The sequence below is a fragment of the Podarcis gaigeae genome (assembly GCF_964106915.1).
Source record: "Podarcis gaigeae genome assembly, chromosome: 1".
NCBI lineage: Eukaryota > Metazoa > Chordata > Lepidosauria > Squamata > Lacertidae > Podarcis > Podarcis gaigeae.
This window is the reverse complement of record NC_139678.1, coordinates 12,623,185-12,639,400: the sequence shown is the minus strand read 5'-3', so window position 1 is coordinate 12,639,400 and position 16,216 is coordinate 12,623,185. Positions and strand designations below refer to the sequence as shown.

Below are 16,216 nucleotides of genomic sequence, written 5' to 3'. Positions count from 1 at the left end.
CTCGGCTTGCCTCCCCCCCCCCCCGCCCCATCGACATGTGAACACTGAGGATGCTCTGTTCTCTTCAAACTGATTTTTCGCTGCCTCATCCACTGCCTTTCATCCCCAACTTCATCATAATTCTGCAACCTTCCTCTTGGGAAGCCCTCAAGGTTGTAGAGCAGGGCCAGTCAGGAGTGTGGCGGCTTGGGGAGAAGATGCAAAGCTTAGAGAAAGCCCTGGGGACCAGTTAGGGAGGCGGCCTGGAGTTCTGTGCTTGTTCCCTGGACCTGAGGTTCTCCACTCTTGTATCAAAGGATAAGGCCACTAGCCATCATAGTCATCTAAGCCTTCCCCCAAATTTACATTTGATCCAGGTTGGCTGTGCTCCCCAAACTAAGGTGTATGTATTTTTTTTCCTTTTTCACCCTTTCCCTGACGTTTACAGTGGTACCTCGGGTTACAAATGCTTCAGGTTACATACGCTTCAGGTTACAGACTCCGCTAACCCAGAAATAGTACCTCGGGTTAAGAACTTTGCTTCAGGATGAGAACAGAAATCATGCAGCGGCGGCGCGGCGGCAGCAGGAGGCCCCATTAGCTAAAGTGGTGCTTCAGGTTAAGAACAGTTTTAGGTTAAGAACGGACCTCCGGAACAAATTGTTCTTAACCTGAGGTACCACTGTATTTCAATTTATTAAAATTAAGTCTTGAAAGGACTTGAGAAAACATATTTTTGGAGATGAAAGAAAACCTCTCGTGGAAAACAAAAAAGAATGATTTATTATAGCAAATTTATGATAAAATTATATAAAATAACAATTTATTTTGTTTTTAAAGACATCCACAACATCACCTTGGAACAAAAATATACAGATAAGTTGCCTATCAACCAAATGAAATAAATTACCATATTTTTTTTTAAAAAAAGAAAAAATAAGGGAGAATGGGAAATGCCCCACTATGTACGAATTGACGGGGGTATTCCGGATTAAAATTATACAGAGTATTTCAAGAGAGGGTGTGGAAACGAAAGAAAAGACAAGTCACTGAAACAGTTTTGAATTATACAAAGTTGAATTTCTGCTATACAGCCCAGTTTGCATTTGTGTCGCATGCAGATGGAATGAATGACTCCATGAACAGTTTGTGTGTGTTTCTGAACAGCAGAAAATGATTTCAGCAGCATAACAACAGCATATAGTTAGGCACAATTCAGCAAGGGGCACATCAGAAAGTGAACAGGTAGTTAATGTACATTTTACAGCTGCAATGTATACATTTGCTGGATTCAAAATAAAAGAGAAAGACCTTGCATCAGTTTACCAATATCAGTAGCATCTTTGCACTCATACACTTTTATTTTTATTTTTAAAGTAGGTCATCTGTAAACGTTTTCTTTAACTCATTGAAGGATGAGGTTGGGGGCCATTCACACATTATGGGTTTTAGGTGTACACCTAAGACCTGTTAAGTGCATCCCAAAATAACAAAGTGTGCGAGAGGAAAAGAGGAGAATAGGTGTACCACGCTAATACAATCAGTGCACGCTCCCGTGACAAACCTTATTTTGCCTGTAATGTGTGAAGATTCCCCACCCCCCGGCTGATTTGCAGGTCAAGTTTTCTCAGGTTCATCAACACAAGCCAATTCCACTTCCAACCTCCCCCAAATGGACATGTTTGGTCACTGAACCTGTGAACAAAGTTCCTGAATGTATCTTGGGGGTGGAACCCTGCAGGGTGAGTGAATCTCAAACATCTTGGGCTCATCATCTAGGCACATGCCGAATTGTTGGAAGAGAGTGTTTCGAACTTTTGCAAAGACTTTGACCTGCTTAAAAATGGTCCTGCGAATTGCCACTTAATTCAGCTTTGTTGTCATCAACAGCATGAGAGTGATAGGCGACACATTATATGCTCAATGCAACCAGGTGCGCTCACTCTCTCGCTCTCAGATATATACATCCATTCCATCATTATGAACAAGAAGAATGTAACATGTTAACATACCCCAAATAAAACTCACTCCCCCCCCCCCAACATATAGAACCAAGCTCAGTTTTCAGAAAGAATCCTGAGGCAAACTGATACCCACCTCACCACTTAATTTCAACGGGATATGGGCTTTTTATTTCTCTGAAAACTTACGAGACAAAGATAGATGTTTAGCACAAACATTTGAAGAAGAAAAAAACAGAGCATGACAATACACGTGAAAACAGGAAGGGGTCATTGAGCCAATGGATTAACCCCAAGACACTCTAGGAAAGAAAGAAACCACAAAAGTTGAAACCCTAAAGTAAATAGGATCTGGACTACTCAAGAAGTATCAGGACGAAGACTTAACAAAGAGTATGCAGCATAAAGCTGGGGATTTACATATGTATATGTCAGAGGGACCCAAAGCTGGACAGAGTTTAGAGTCATAAGGTTTCCTCTTTGGCATAACTACATGTGACAATTTAATACAGCCCAGACTGCAGGCCCTGTTTGGATCAACCTATAATGCAATGTGCAGTAGGAAAACACACTGGACCACCCTTTGCCACCCAGATGCTAGAGTACAAGGAATATCCACATGTAAATGTAGTATCTTCCTAGCATGTGTGCACACAAAATACTCACATTTAGACCTGAATGACAGGACCACTGCCCAGATTTTATCTTTTTAAAAAAGGTAAACTACAGTGTAGTTTGGGTCTACATCTGTAGACCCTACGAAAGCATTACAACCTATGTGGGATTATCCAAGAGGTTGACAGATACTATCCTTCCCTAAGAGTGTTCTAAGCTTGTTCAAACTAAGCCTGTGCTAAAAAAAATACAGCATTATATTAAAAGAGAATCAAATTTAGACTTGGTGTTGGCAAACACAAGAGTTGTGTTGCATCTCTGTTTGATCCTGGGGAAGAACTGGGGAAGTCAAACGATGGTGTGATCCAGCCATCTCCTCTGGGTTTGCTCATTATTTCAAAATCCTGGAATAATGTCCTGGAATATATTACTGAATAACTTGATCAAGGGGGAGGCAAAAATAATAATATCTCAGCCTAAAAAACCAAGTGGACACAGGCAAACATTGCCCAGGTTACAGCCTCTTCTCAGTCTCTTGTGGGACAACCCAGTCTGAAGTAGGTCTTTAGGTGAATTTGATGTGCTCCACCATTCCCATGTGGTTTATTGATTTCACAGACGGGAACAAATCGGCTGACCACATGCCAAGATCAACAGCTGACATCTCCTCAACGTGGCTGGATGCACCCTAAGCTGAGTTGGCAAACACCACCACTCCCCCGTGTGGAACTGAAGGTCCGATCCACACCACATATTCAAAGCACATGGCTTCTCCCAAAGAATCCTGGGAACTGCAGTTTGATGGGAATCGTACCTCTGGAAAGGCTAAAACTACAGTTCCCAGGACTCTTTGGCGGAATTGCCCTTTAAATGTATGGTGTGGATTTGACCTAAGTAACTGAATGTGTAACTTGCTGGGTCCTTCTGTAAGTAGGAAGAGCTTTGGAAACCTTTACTGCTGTGTCTCTACAGCAATGGCAGCATTCTAAGTTACACAACCAACTTATCCAAGAAAGACGCATGCTATAAAACTAAAACCAGTTAGACATCATGGATCTTCCACAAGCCGTTAGAGAAACACAAGGAGGCTGCATATGTTGTTCACTTGCCAGACCACTTTGCTTCCTGCCATCTCCTGCATTGTTTCAAACAAATTCCATTTAATAGACTAGCCGTCTTCTCTACTGAATACAGCCACTATCCCCAGGCCCACATTACCAGTAGGTTCCCACCTACAACAACAGCCACCACCCCCTTTCCTAACCCCCATCTACGGCAACTGGGGATCATCAGACTAACAGCGCCCCTCCCCCAGAAAATCATTCAGTTTCATTCATTTTCAAAAAGATGGACACGAGATCCACCCCGGCAGTGTTAAGACATTTTGCGTACAATTTCACAGACTTAGGATGAATACATGGAACCTACTGCTTCATAAATGGCTATTGCAGGGCTGTATGTACAGTCCTCAGTATCACTCTGGCAAGTGATGAAGGGAATTTGACTCCACATTTGCACCTTGTCAGGAACCCAACAAGACCGGAGAGTAGTGAAATTCTCCTTGTCGACTGCCAGGGCCATGCAGATAACCTGTTTGTTAACCAAGCACCACAACAAAGTCACCTAGCAAATAGTCGTTAGGATAAAGAGCATTACCTCTTTGCAAATGCCCAAGATATTCTAACTGTAATTGCTTAGATTTCCTGTCTTCTCTCCTTACCCACATAAGTCCCATAAGAGATGGGGGTTAAGTATGCATAACTGGGGGAGAACCCGAGACTACAGAAGTCAGTTCTAAAAAGAATTATCTTTCTACCACCAGAAATCATAGACGGTGCTGGTTTGCATCGTTAGTCCACCTAGCTTAGCCTTCCCCAGACTTCCAGATGTTTTGGTCTAAAACACCCATCAACCCCCAGGAGTTGTAACACAAAATGTCTGCAGAGCATTGGGTTGGGAAAGGACAAGCTAGTTCAGTACTGTCTTTTTCACAACAAAGACGCACGTTCCTTATTTTATTTTTTTTAGCTACTTAGGCAAAAGAGGAATTTTGTAATAGAAAAAATTCACTGGCATCTCAATAAGTGCAGCCCCCTCCCAGTCAGCAAGCACTAATTTGGCAAGTGGGAGTGGGAAATAATGAATTTTTAAAATTATTATTATTATTATTATTTTAAAAATTGTGTTTTTATTAGCATACACCTCAGAATTGCTGCAAAACTATCCTTGGCCTTATCTGAGATTGTATTGGTGGAAGTATAAGATCATTTCAATAATACTGTATTTAAAAGCCGCCCACTTAATTCTTACTAGCCGGAAGGGCTCACATATCTGGATTCAAGAGTCGCAGGGTGGCCACAGTGCTTGAAGTAAACTGAGATTCCAGCTGTTTGTGCGTGTTGCAAGGAGAGAACGAGAGCAATACATTCACCATTACAGTTTGCCCGGATTTGCCAGCTCAAATTCCCCATTCATCTTGGTAGGAATGCTTGACACAACATACAAAATGGGACCAAATAAGGTAACAGAGACAACACGAGGGTGAACTCTGAACCCACCTATGGAAACCCCAGGTGGGATGCTTCTAAGACGGACTCCCGAAATCCACATTCATGCGATCAACGTAAGGCAGTAAAACTTGGAATCTCACCACGATTTGTGGCAACTTTCATTATTGCCAGCCTGAATTTTGGGGAGACCAGGGGAATTGCAGAAAGTGCCGTGCCTGCGATCGGTGATCTCGCTGCCAAATGATTGACAAGCTGGCCATTTGCTAGAGCACAAAAGAGGAGCCCAGGGTCTTGCTGGCTCAACAGAGCTGCATGAGAGCACCCAAGGAACTTGGAGGCAGCACGAGACAATTCTTAATTTGCACCCCTCAAGCTCTAGTAAGGAGGCCTCCATTTAGTATGCCTCGCAGGGTGAGGAGCGAGGCTCAAGACAGGATTCCTGTGAGTGCAAAAAGCAGCTCAACCCTTACACTCTTAAACTTCCTATGCATGTCAATGAGATTCAGAAGCACAGGATGGTGAGTTATGATCAAAATCTTAATTGCTCACACATGGAATACTTTAGCGCCTTCAGAATTCTATGCAGTAAACAGGAGACTTTCTGGACTGCATTAAAAACACATTTTGACCACCCGGAAACTTAGTTATGAAACAACTGCCATGAAATAGTACAAATTTGGCAACTTCACTATACAAAATCCTGACCTTGTGACTAATTTGCCGCCTCCTCTACACCTGAATTTCTCCCCCTCCCTCTTTTACTGATTACAATAAGGGAATCAAAAATGCAAATTTAATCACTGCCTCTCCATCATCTGTACTCTTTATTACTCATTCCCAGTGGAATCGTAAAAGCTGTGTGATTGGAAGCGGAATGATTCAATGTCATCTTGGTTTCCTTTTTGGAGATGTTTGCAAGTTAACTGCTCTTGGATCTCTGAAAGGAAAAGGGGGAAAAAAGACTTCCACGGTGCATTGCTCAGCTGACAAGCGTGAGAGGGGGGGGGGGAATCAGTTTTGGCTGAACCATTTAACGATTTGTATTTAAAATTAAATATACAGCAACAGCCAGCCAGTGCCCCCAAAAGGTACATTTTCAAAACGGAGCCTCTATACAACTAAAACAGACAGCTATAAACAGGCTAAATACAATAACATATCAGAGCTTCGGCAGTACAGAGTGAAGAATACGCAAAGCCTGTTTGCTATGGCACATTGGAGAAATTATGCATCACTTGCTTTCTGTTTAAAAAAAAAAAAAAATCAGAGTCTGCCTCTGTGCTGAGTATGTGCTGTTCCACAGTCCATTTTCCCCCCTTCCAAAAGGCGTATACATAGGCCTTCCACTCATGCTCACACAGCAGAGATTGTACCTTTTCGTTTTCTTTTCTTTTGTGCAATGTGTTAGCAATCTAAACAACTGCTCCACACGGACTTGCCCACAACCACTCATACACAATACTAACACCACGGCAAATTACATACAAGAGGAAAAACGATAGAAAACTTTCTTGCTAGATCACGTATTTCTCCCCATCCGGAACAAACGTAGCATCCTGCAGGCTAGCAGAGCCAAAGTTTGATTTCTGCACGTAATTTCTCTTCTTGACAGGAGACAACGCCTCCAACATGGACCCGGAACTGTTGTTAGCAGTCCTGATTTTCGCCGCCACAGACTGTGTTGTAGCAGAAGACATTTTGTTATTGGCGAGCACATCCAAGTTTCCACTTGGGTCAATGATGGCATTTATAACTGCAGAAAAGAGGGTGAGAAAGCAAAGTCAGACTTAAGACGGATTTATAGGGCTACAGGGCTGGCTACACATTCTCATTCTCTCTCTCTCCCTCCCTCTCTCCACTCAATTACTTCACACTTGATGGCTGGCAGTTAAGCAGATGAAAGGCTTCTATTTTATTTTGTTTCTGAAATATTATCTGTTTTATCGCTTTATTATTATTATTAATATTCTGTTGGGAGCCGCCCAGAGTGGCTGGGGAGGCCCAACCAGAAGAGCAGGGTATAAATATTATTATTATTATCATTATCATCATCATCACCATCATCATCATCATCTCCAAAACAATGCCAGGTGATATAAAACCTGGAATGCAGGGAGCTGGGCAGCAGGTGGCACTATAATAATATAATAATAATTTATTATTTATACCCCACCTATCTGGCTGGGTTTCCCCAGCCGCTCTGGGCGGCTCCCAACAAAATATTAATGATAATAATAAATAAAAAGCAATAAAACAGCAAACATTAAAAACTTCCCTAAACAGGGCTGCCTTCAGATGTTTTCTAAAAGTCAGATAGTTGTTTATTTCCTTCTGATCTGATGGGAGAGCATTCCACAGGGCGGGCGCCACTACCGAGAAGGCCCTCTGCCTGGTTCCCTGTAACTTTGCTTCTCGCAGTGAGAGAACTGCCAGAAGGCCCTCGGAGCTGGACCTCAGTGTCCCAGTTGAATGATAGGGGTGGAGACGCTCCTTCAGGTATACTGGACCGAGGCGTTTAGGGCTTTAAAGGTCAGCACCAACACTTTGAATTGTGCTTGGAAACGTACATGTTCTTCTTTCCCTTTTATCTGTGGGTGGATCTACACTCATGGTTTATAACTTTAAGAAAGAGTTAAGGGATGATTTCCAAAACATAAGGGTCACATTACGTTTTGCTAAGAAGGTTAATAAAGCGTTAGTAAATGTGACACCAGAGGGCGCTGCAGAGCAACCAGGAACCGGGCAGTAAGGGGAACTGCTGTTACAGAGGAATAACAATAAGGTAATGAATGTAATTTTTGCAGTATGCCCTGTGACGTTTTAGAACAGCATAGGCAATATCACTCTAATGACGTTTAAAAAGGTGAGTGTAGATCCAGCCCAGCTCTTAGTACAATAAACTGCATTTATCGCAAATCAAAGACAAACAGGGAAGTCAAAATAAGGCAAACCTTCTAGTTGTTTCTGGACTCTGCGGAGCTCCTTCAAAATAGAGCTGATTTCCTAGTAATAAAGAACGATATGTTTAGTAATTCAAACGCTCAAGGGAGTAAGAACGCGTTTATTCTATCAGTGAAAGCAATTTCTGTTTAGCTCCAGATCTGTTCAACTTCCCATATTAAAACATAAACTGGGGCAAAGTTTCTAAATTTGCCTCTATTTTTTTCTATTTGAAGGTTTTAAAAGTCACGTTTGGTTTTTGAAAGCTTCACCCCACCCGCCCTCTAGTAGTAGTAAAACTCAATATTTTGACCTTACAAATGTGCAGATATTGCTGCTGACATTTAAGAGCAGCCATGTACCAGTGCCCTTTCAAAGAAAAAAAAGAAGTGTGAAAAAAGGAGACAAAATTAAGAACCAAAATCTGTAACGTGCCAGGTTTTGAGATTTCTGCTTCAGATGCACATTTCAATGAATGTAACAGAAGAAGAGGCTGCCTAGTCCAACATCATATTCTCACAGTGGCTGAAAAGATGCTTAGGGGAAGATCTTGAAAGTGACAGCACTTTCTCCAATTGTGATTTCCAGTAACTGATAATCAGAGGCATAATCCTCTTATGAAGTCACTCAAGTTGGTGGTTATTACTACATCTAGTGGAAGCACTTTCCATAGTTTAACGATGTGCTCCATTAAGAAATTGCTTTATTCTGTCTGTCCTGAGCTTTCCAAAATTCAGCTTTGTTTTGCTGGTTGCCCCTGAATTCTCGCATAATTTTATACACCTCTATCATGCCCCCCCCCTTGCACTCATTCTAGTGCCCTGCATTCATCTCAACTGTGCCATAAATAAATAAAAGAAGGAAGGTAGATTTGTGCATGTAAGTCTAAGGGTTGCAGATCGATAAAGACTTCTTGTAAAACCAAGCACACAGTTCAGGACAAACATGTCGGAAATCAGGCCTTATCAGGAGAAACTGGCAACTCTCCCAGGCACCCGGCATGATTCCCTGTTGGCCTCCCTGGCTGCATTCCCCAGCAGGCGCAGGCAAGGTCTCGATCGGCGATTCTTCTCAAACGTGAGAAGAACACCCCCCCTCTTTCCTGCCCCCCCGGGCAGGGGAAAGAGATAGACAGAAACGTATTTACATGTCTTTATTTCTGTCTTTGCAGCGTTACAAAAAACATGACTGCTCTTTTCAAGCTCCAGCAGTTTAGTGACTAACACTTCCTGCACTGGAACAAACGGAAGAGCTCATATTACACTCTGAGCTATTTCCGGTGCTTCGCACTGTGAAATGACTGTCCCTCTGATTCCCACGGGCAGTCCCAACATCCCCATCATGTTTACTTTTCAAGCTAGCAGTTTGCAGCTGCATTGCATCCATATCGTAACAAAACATTCCCCACCTTGTTTGAGGTCTTTAGAATTGGCACTTCATTTTCAGAGTTTATCTTGGCCTCCATCTCCTCCCATGTCCGCTCAGTATTCTGGAACAGAATTCTGACACACAACATAAGACAATATTTTGTCAAAAAAAAAGAAACACGCTCAGGAATACAGTAATAAACTAGGGTGGAGAACCTGTGGCCCTTGTGGTCTCCACTCTCTCTCTCTCTTTTTTATTATGTATTTTATCTTCTTCCTTTTTTATTTGTATGCTGTGAATCGCCCTGAGATCTTTGGGGGAAGGATGGTCTACACATTTAATAAATTAAAAATTAAATTAAATTAAATTCCCATCAGGCCCAAGCTGATGATGGGGGTGATGGGAGTTGTAGTCCAACAACAACTGGACAACCACAGATTCCCCCGCCCCTGGCTTATAGTTTTATACTTCCCACATCTGCCTGTCGATGCATTAAGATCATCCTTAGTTATGAGAAAGGAGATTTCAATGAAACATCACGAAGAACTTTCTGGTGGTTAAGAGCTGTTCGCCAGTGGAATGGTCTCCCTCGGGAGGTGGTGGGCTCTCCTTCCTTGGAAGTTTTTATCAGAGGTTGGATGGCCATCCGCCATGTGTGATCTATTGAGAATCCTGCATTGCAGGGGGGTGGACTAGATGACTCTTGGGGTCCCTTCCAATTCTATAATTCTATCAAAGACCGTTCCCTGAGCTCCCCTGCATTCTGAAGTCAGGGGCATTGGGAGGGAGGCAGCAGTTCCAATTTAGGCTTCTAAATGAGCCCACAGAAACTGTATTATAAAGAGAGGGAGGGATTACCATGTATAACGACCTGCTACAGTGCACATTCAGAAGGCCTCATGGGGAGAATGTGCACATAATATTTCCAAAAAGAAGAAGAAGAAGAAGAGGAGGAGGAGTCTGGACTTCATATCCCACCTTTCACTCCCCTTAAGGAGTCTCAAAGCGGCTAACAACCTCCTGTCTCTTCCTCCCCCACAACAAACCCTCTGTGAAGTGAGGTGAGGCTGAGACTTCAGAGAAGTGTGACTAGCCCAAGGTCACCCAGCAGCTGCATGTGGAGGAGCGGGGAAGCGAACCCGGTTCACCAGATTACGAGTCCACCGCTCTTAACCACCATACCACACTGGCTCTCGAATTGTCCACATTTCCCTGTCAATATACAGTACATTATCTCCAACAGGCCTTGGGAAATGTGCAGATCTTGGCAGGAAAAAAACCTCCCTATTTGAATCAGTCATCTCCTCCGGACCCAGGAGTCTGGGTTAGCGTGCAACAGGGTTCCTCCACAGCTTCACCACTGTGAAGTTTAGACTGAGGGCATCCACTCACTTCATTTTCTCCGCCAGGTTCTCGGTGTGTTCCCGGATGGTGTGGGATAACTGGGACACTGGATTCAGCATCAAGTTGTCAAAGATTACCTGAAACGCAACACCACAAACAGCAACATTCCTTTCAGCAGAAGCTGGTGTTTATCAGAAGTGATTGTTTATCAGAAGTGATTCTACAACAGGATTAGACCCCTGCGTTGGGAGGATATATTCATGGTGTTTTCCCAAAGGAAACAATGTTTTGTGTTACTGACAACAGGGAAGAGAGCTGTGGTTCTCAACCTGTGGGTCCCCAGATCTGAGATCTGGCCTTGCTAGCTAGGGGTGATGGGAGTTGTAGTTCAACAACATCTTGAGAAAGGCTGTTGTAGAACTTCACTGGCAGATTATAACCTGATATGATAAGTGCCAATAGGCTGAATACAAATGGTTGCATGGGAAGCTTGGTGTATACATTTAGAATTTCATAGGATCCTAGACAATGTACTTTTTTCACTCAAGCTGGTTTTAATCTGCTGAAGCTTCCTGAAGTCCTTCCATGATTTTAAAAACTATTTTAAAAAATAATCACAAAAAGGCTACTGCTTGATCAGCTAAACTGAAACAGGAATGGGAAACCTGTGGCCTTCTAAATTATGCTAGATTGCAACTACCCTGATCCCTGACCACTGGATCATGTTGACTGGGCTTGATGGTATACCTGAAGGAGCATCTCCATTCCCATCATTCAGCCCAGACCCTGAGGTCCAGCTCTGAGGGCCTTCTGGCAGTTTTCTCACTGTGAGAACTGAAGTTACAGGGAACCAGGAAGAGGGCCTGCTTGGTAGTGGCGCCTGCCCTGTGGAACACCCTCCCATCAGATGTAAAGGCAATAAACAACTATTTTACTTTTAAAAGACAACTTCTTTAGGGAAGTTTTTAATGACTAATGTTTTAATGTATTTTTAATCTTTTTTTGGAAGTCACCCATAGTGGCTGGGGAAACCCAGCCAGATGGGCAGGGTATAAACAATAAATTATTATTATTATTATTATTATTATTATTATTATTATTATTATTATTAGAGTCCAGGATCCAGAAAGTCACAGATACCCCAATCGTGAATTAAAGCAAGCTCCTGATAAATGAGGCACAATTCATTTATTTTTGAAGAGCTATCATTTTTAATACTAATGTGCTGCTCCCAAATGACTGTCTACAACAACAGTTGGAAACCTCCAGGTCCATGGGCCTGATTAGAATGAAAGACCTTCCCATTTGCCTGAGCCACACCCACCTTCCCTACATGCCCTGGGGATCAGCTGATCAGCTTGCCTAGAGTTGTGCTCTGTGCGACGTCAGGTGACTGACAGGTGGGAGGCCCTGTAACTGCCAACTTTGACAACCTGGTGTTAAACTATCTGCTGTGTGGCTTGTGAGCACACTTAACAAGAACTTACCTCTTCCCTGTTTCTCATCATCCTTGTTTTCCTTGTGAGATCCTCTTCTCGGCTGTCATTCATATTTTGGTCATAATCGTGGAATCCCATTGAGCCAGGAGGCACCTTCTGGTAGTTCAGGCTTGCTTCTGGTATGTGCTGCACCAGCTTTGAAATACATAACAAACGACGAGAGAATTTATTGTATATCGCCGTTCGGGACAGAGGAATAAAACTGTAGGGTAAAGCACATAGATCAGTGATGTCCAAACTTTTTTCAAAGAGGGCCAGATTTGATGAAGTGAAGGGCCATGAGGTCCCCATGAGTTGTTGACCTTTTTTATGATTTTACCCCAAAGTTGTTGAGCTTAGGATTGAACTTGTAGAGGGTATTTTTTGGATTTTACCCCCTGGAAATAAACTGCCACGGGGGCGAATTAAACCATCCAGCGGGCAGGATTAAGCCCCCAGAACAGACTTTGGGTATGCCTGACACAGGTGAACACTACGCCCTGCTTCATCTAGGCCGAACTACATGTTACATGTATCCCAGGGACATGCCTGAAAATGGCAGCCCCACCTCTAGTTATTTCCCTCTTTAATGCATACGGGTGCCCTCCATGTAACTTGATGACATCGCACAGCCTGTTTTCCTGCCCCAGTTCGACAACACCAGCTACAACCGCAAGAAAAACTCATAACGTGATGGTGTCCCATCACAGGTTGAGTAGGGAAGAACAGATTATCGATGCAGCGACACTTTCAACAGCATTCCTGTGTCATGCGTCTTTTCAGCCTTAGCCATTCCAAAATCCTGAGGCCTTTTCCTGACGCCCCCATTAGGTTTAGTCAAAATTTCACAGGGAAACTATCAAAACAGCACAAGGCATTCTGCACACCTTTTTCTATTCAGCTCACTGCTCAGTTAACCCATTTTCCAGGCAGCTCTTACGTTTGTTTGCATCTCTCCAGGGATGGAAGTAAAAAAATGTGTTCAGTTCGCAATTTAACATGGAGCTACCCAACTCGCCCTTTCCACGCAAATACACAAAACGTGACAACCAGCCGTTCACCGAATTTTGCGGTGCAGCTCTACCACCAGCAAAAAATGCTTTCTTAAAGAAGTGTACATTGGGGGAAGCAAGGTGACAAAATGGTTCTATCAGTGCACAAGAGAGCATCAAATTGGGGGGGGGGGTGCTTGCAAACAAGAAAAGTGTATATTAGGCAAAATTGCATAGGAAAAATGTGTACATGGGGTGAAAGGGACACAAAAAGCCTACAAATTTTCATGTGGTGTTTTTTTTCTTAAATGTAAACTGATGTGAAAATGGGGATAAGTGAATTGACAAACGAAAACCAGAGAGAAACCAAAACAAACTGATCTGCACATCCCTACATCACAGCTGAACTGGGTGAAGCCAGCCATATGTCAGGCAAGCATGCTCCCAGTCTGCACATGCTTGCTGTCACGTATTAATAGCGCATATCAGCTTAGGTTACCATGTGCATAAACCCAAGTAACATACAATCCTTACCATTTTTTTAAAAAATGCCCTTCCCACTTTCACTGCATTGCAGGGGGTTGGACTGGATGGCCTTTGGGGCCCCTCCCAACTATACCATTTTGTGATGCAGGAACATGCAGAAGAGGGAAGGAGGCCTGCACAGGCTCTGCCTCCAAATCTCTGCATGTTTGGTGGGAGGTCTGAACGAGAGGCTACGTGGGTGCAGTGCTAGGTTCCTCAGAGCAGTTTGGGATCCGTATTGTGCAAGGTTGCCAGCCGTATGGAGGAAACTATGCGCATACAAACAGCCGGCTCTACCATTAGGTAGAGCTGCGTCAAGTGGCAGATGCTGGGGCCGGTGTGTGTGTATGTGGTATGGGGATGAAAGACACAGCTCGGTGACCACACAGTCTCCCCTAATCTGGCCTGTAGAGCTTAGGTGCAGCGATGGACACTATCTAGTCCCCAGCGCTGAAGTACCGTATTGGCCTGAATATAAGCCGCACTTTTGTTTTCCAAATTCCAATCGTGAAAAGTTAAAGTGCGGCTTATATTCGCAACCATATGCCACCGGCAAAGCGGTGCAGCTCTCTTCCACTCCGCCCAGGAAGTAAGCCAGGAGCATGGGACAACAGCGTCTAGCCCGCCTACTGCTCCCAAGCCTCCCCCAAGCCGCCGAATTGTAAAGGTGTGGCTTATTTGCAGGTACGGCTTATATTCGGGCCAATTCAGTACAATTCAGCTGTCAGTCCAGGCAGCTTCTCTATATGGAAATTGTCCTTTGTTTCATGCAGTGAAATGGCTTGAAGTAGCCCTGGGTATACAGTTATATGCATGCAGGCTTTCAGTTCGGAACTTCCACCAAACAAGCAGAAATTGGGGCAGGGGGTGGCACGTTTTCTTTGGGAATGGGGCTATCAAGTTCACTTCCACAAACCAGCGTTCTGAAAAGCCCAAAAATCAAAGGGCAAATATGTCACAGGCCTGGCACAGGTGAACAGAACTCTAAGTGCATACATGCCATGTAGATGTTATGTCAAACATACTTGGGTCACGGGTGGGGAAATTTGGGGCAGGAGCGAGGAGGAATAATCGGCTCCCGATTGCATCTTTTCCTAATTGAACTTCATCTTTAATAAATATATAACATAACCAGATCAAAGAAATGCAATTAATGCAATGGTAGAAAATTCAGGGAAGGAAAACAAAGGCAGAGAACGGTGATGCCATAAAGATTAGCCAAATAATAATAGTTTTTTAAAAAAAAATTTTAAAAAACCCTATATCCCTAGCTTAAAACATATTAATTTAAATGAGGGTGTGTGTTTTTTTTTTTTAAAAGCAACTTTAAGAGCGCTTTAAAAAGTAGAAATAAGTGGGATGGAAAATGCACCTGAGATGGAATTGCTGCCCGCAAAGATGAATGAGCAATCTGCATTTAAAAAAAGAAAAGAAAAAGAAGAGATAGAAAGAGAGAGATCAATGTTGATCATAAGAGCAACAGAATCTGCAGACACATATACAGAGAGGGTGAGCCAAAAGGCAAAAGTACAGAATAATGTAACTGAGAAAGCAAAAGGCAAATCAAAGAAGCGGCAATGTTATCATAGAAAGTTCAAACATAGCATTCAAGCATGCAAAACAGCCTCCTATTGAGTTAGGATCCATGTTGTCCAGAATTGTCTGCTCTGATTGGCAGAGGTTCCTGAACTGATGGTGGCTTCTTCCCAGCCCTGGTACCTAAGATCGTTTAGCAGGAAATGACACTATGGTGAGTCATGATTTACTAATCAAGGTATTCTCCGCCAAGCTAAGCAGTTGGCTCCTTACCTCTCTCGCCCTGACCTAGCCACTGTGATCCATGCGACGGTCACCTCCAGACTGGATTATTGTAACTCGCTCTACGTGGGGCTGCCCTTGAGACTGACCCAAAAACTCCAGCGGGTGCAGAATGCCGCGGTGAGACTCCTTATGGGGTCTTCGCTGCGAGATCACATTCATCCGGTGCTATACCAGCTGCACTGGCTCCCGGTGGAGTACAGGATCAGGTTTAAGGTGCTGGTTTTAACCTTCAAAGCCCTATACGGCCTAGGACCCTCGTACCTACGGGACCGCCTCTCCTGGTATGCCCCACAGAGGAACTTACGGTCTTCAAATAAAAACATCTTGAAGGTCCCAGGCCACAGAGAGGTTAGGCTGGCCTCAACTAGAGCCAGGGCTTTTTCGGCTGCGGCTCCAACCTGGTGGAATGCTCTGTCACAAGAGACAAGGGCCCTGCAGGACTTGACATCTTTCCGCAGGGCCTTCAAGACAGAGCTGTTCCGCCAGGCCTTTGGTCAAGGCGCAGCCTGACTCCCTCCTTTGGCAATCTTTACAAAACTTTAGTTTATGGTTGCCATCAATTTTGATTTTAATTAATTTTTATAATGTTTTTATAATGTTGCACTACTTCAGTGTTGTTAGCCGCCCTGAGCCCGGTTTCGGCTGGGGAGGGCGGGATATAAATAAAATTTATTATTATTATT

The 16,216-nt window shown here is 43.5% G+C and overlaps 1 protein-coding gene across 12 annotated transcripts in view; it reads right to left on the bottom strand.

Moving 5' to 3' along the window:
- Positions 1 to 739: 739 nt before the first annotated feature.
- The window catches only part of CEP170B (centrosomal protein 170B), a 92,891-nt gene continuing 77,414 nt past the window's right edge, over positions 740 to 16,216 (bottom strand). For 5 of the 12 annotated variants that reach the window (XM_083730918.1, XM_083730923.1, XM_083730927.1 and 2 more), the window contains 6 exons: positions 15,085 to 15,123; positions 12,205 to 12,351; positions 10,766 to 10,854; positions 9,414 to 9,507; positions 8,017 to 8,068; positions 740 to 6,818 (listed from right to left, as the gene is read on the bottom strand). In XM_083730918.1, coding sequence (XP_083587044.1) covers positions 6,580 to 6,818; positions 8,017 to 8,068; positions 9,414 to 9,507; positions 10,766 to 10,854; positions 12,205 to 12,351; positions 15,085 to 15,123 — 660 coding nt within the window. In that variant the 3' untranslated portion in view covers positions 740 to 6,579. Of the gene's footprint in view, positions 6,819 to 8,016; positions 8,069 to 9,413; positions 9,508 to 10,765; positions 10,855 to 12,204; positions 12,352 to 13,482; positions 14,181 to 14,504; positions 15,124 to 16,216 lie in introns of those variants that run through there. The other 7 variants (XM_083730919.1, XM_083730924.1, XM_083730925.1 and 4 more) reach the window with 3 other exon arrangements.